Source organism: Fukomys damarensis, unplaced genomic scaffold, assembly GCF_012274545.1.
Source record: "Fukomys damarensis isolate Sample0158 unplaced genomic scaffold, DMR_v1.0_HiC HiC_scaffold_39, whole genome shotgun sequence".
Lineage (NCBI taxonomy): Eukaryota > Metazoa > Chordata > Mammalia > Rodentia > Bathyergidae > Fukomys > Fukomys damarensis.
Window position 1 is genome coordinate 656779 of NW_022900951.1, and position 1850 is coordinate 658628.

The window sequence follows — 1850 nt, forward strand, 5'->3', positions numbered from 1 at the left end:
ACCCAGGCCGGACCGGCAGGCAGCTCGCTCAGGGCCCCGTGGGCGCCTTCGTCAGCTCAGGTAGCAGAGTCGCCACCCCGACTGAGGCGGCAGCGGCCGCCCTTCCTGGACACGCGGCACTTTTGTTTTCTTTTTGCAGTTCTGGGGTGGAACTCGTGGCCCTGCCCTGGGCTCCAGGCTTGGCCGTTTCTTAGTTTTTAGTTTGTGCCAGGGTCTCGCTAAGTCTCTTTAAGTTCCCAAGCTGGGCTCCAACGAGCGAGCGATCCTCCTGCCTCGGCCTCGCTGAGCACAGGGACCACGCCTGGCACTGTGTCACCGACTGCTACACGCACGTGTTGTCGCAGGGCCACGTGCTGGGCTCGACGCCTTCCCCGCATCTCCCACCGACGGGTGGATCGGCGCGGAGCCCCGGGTAGAACAGAACCCACGCTGGCTCGCTCGCTCTGCGGGGCCCACCTCCCACCTCCTTCGGGACCGGGCACAGGATCGTTGTGGTTTTAACCACAGCCGCACACCCTGTGCTTAGGGCACCGGGCTCGGCTCCCCGGCACTGTGCAGTGACCCGAACAGAACGTGCCCGCTGCTGTCCCAGGCCACTGCGACCGGGAACCCGTGTCCCGCGGTCTAACGGACACCTTGTGCTCTTAGGGCTGACACCCCCACCTCTCCCTCCCCAGCCTCACAACCCATCCTGCTCTGGCCTGTTTCTCTGAACTTTCCAGCTGCCCCACAGCAGAGCGATTCTGCGGCCAGGAGCCTGGCTTGTTGGGCCGGGCATGACGTTCGCAGCTCTGTCCTGTGGACGGTGAGCAATGGGGGCCCTCCTTTTTCAGGGCTGAATAGTATTCTGGCACAGAGGCCCCGGGCACTCACATGGGCTCCCCACTGTGGATGTACTCCCACAGCAGCTCCTCTGACAGCTCCGAGAACTTCACCTGCGTCTCCTCGTAGAACTCTGAGACTTCCGTTTCTAGCTCGCCGTCTGTAAGTACAGAGATCCAGAGGAAGGTCACAGGCCGCCTACGTTCCTGGCATCTGCACAGCTACTTTTTTTCCCTAGGTGTTTTTTTGTTTTGTTTTGTTTTGGGGGCATTGTCTATAGTTCAGGCTGGCTTTGCAGTCACTGTGTAGTCCAGGCTGGCCTCAAACTCGAAGCAGTCCTCCTGCCTCAGCCTCTCCAACGCTGAGATGACAGGTGTGCACCACCGTACCCAGCTAGGGATTATTTTAGACGAAAGGAGCCTGGACGGGGTGCCCCACCTGCGCCTCAAGTTCAAGGGACGCCCCGAAATCAGTGAGCAAGCAGGACCCTTGGATGCGGTCCTGCCAGGAATTAGCAGGAGATAACGGTGATGAGGCCGTCCCGCCTCAGCCTCCTGACCCCAACGGCAGCGTCCTTGAGAGAGACAGAAGACACAGACAGAGAGGAGAAACCGCGTGGAGACGAGGGAGGCTGAGGCAGGAAGGTCGCGGCAAGCTCGAGGCCAACCTGGGCTGCTCAGGGAGACTCTGTCTCAAAAAACCAAAAAACAACCCTGGTCATAACAGAGAGAAATCAGACTCCTTCGCAGTGGCTCGCGCAGGAAGACGCGTGGCTGTGCATCACGCACGCGCCCCTCCCGCCCACCGAGGGTCGCAGTCCTTTGCGGGAGGCTGAGGCAGGAAGGTCGCGGCAAGCTCGAGGCCAACCTGGGCTGCTCAGGGAGACTCTGTCTCAAAAAACCAAAAAACAACCCTGGTCATAACAGAGAGAAATCAGACTCCTTCGCAGTGGCTCGCGCAGGAAGACGCGTGGCTGTGCATCACGCACGCGCCCCTCCCGCCCACCGAGGGTCGCAGTCCTTTGCGCG

General features: G+C 61.0%; 1 protein-coding gene across 1 annotated transcript in view; it reads right to left on the minus strand.

Moving 5' to 3' along the window:
- Asmtl (acetylserotonin O-methyltransferase like) overlaps positions 1-1850 on the minus strand; it is a gene marked incomplete at its 3' end in the record, with an annotated part of 11630 nt that overhangs the window by 6594 nt on the left and 3186 nt on the right. The window contains exons 4-5 of the mRNA XM_019204818.1: positions 1261-1323; positions 874-1043 (exon numbers count right to left, since the gene is read on the minus strand). Of these exons, the coding sequence (XP_019060363.1) occupies positions 874-1043; positions 1261-1323 (233 nt within the window). The remainder of the gene's footprint in view (positions 1-873; positions 1044-1260; positions 1324-1850) is intronic.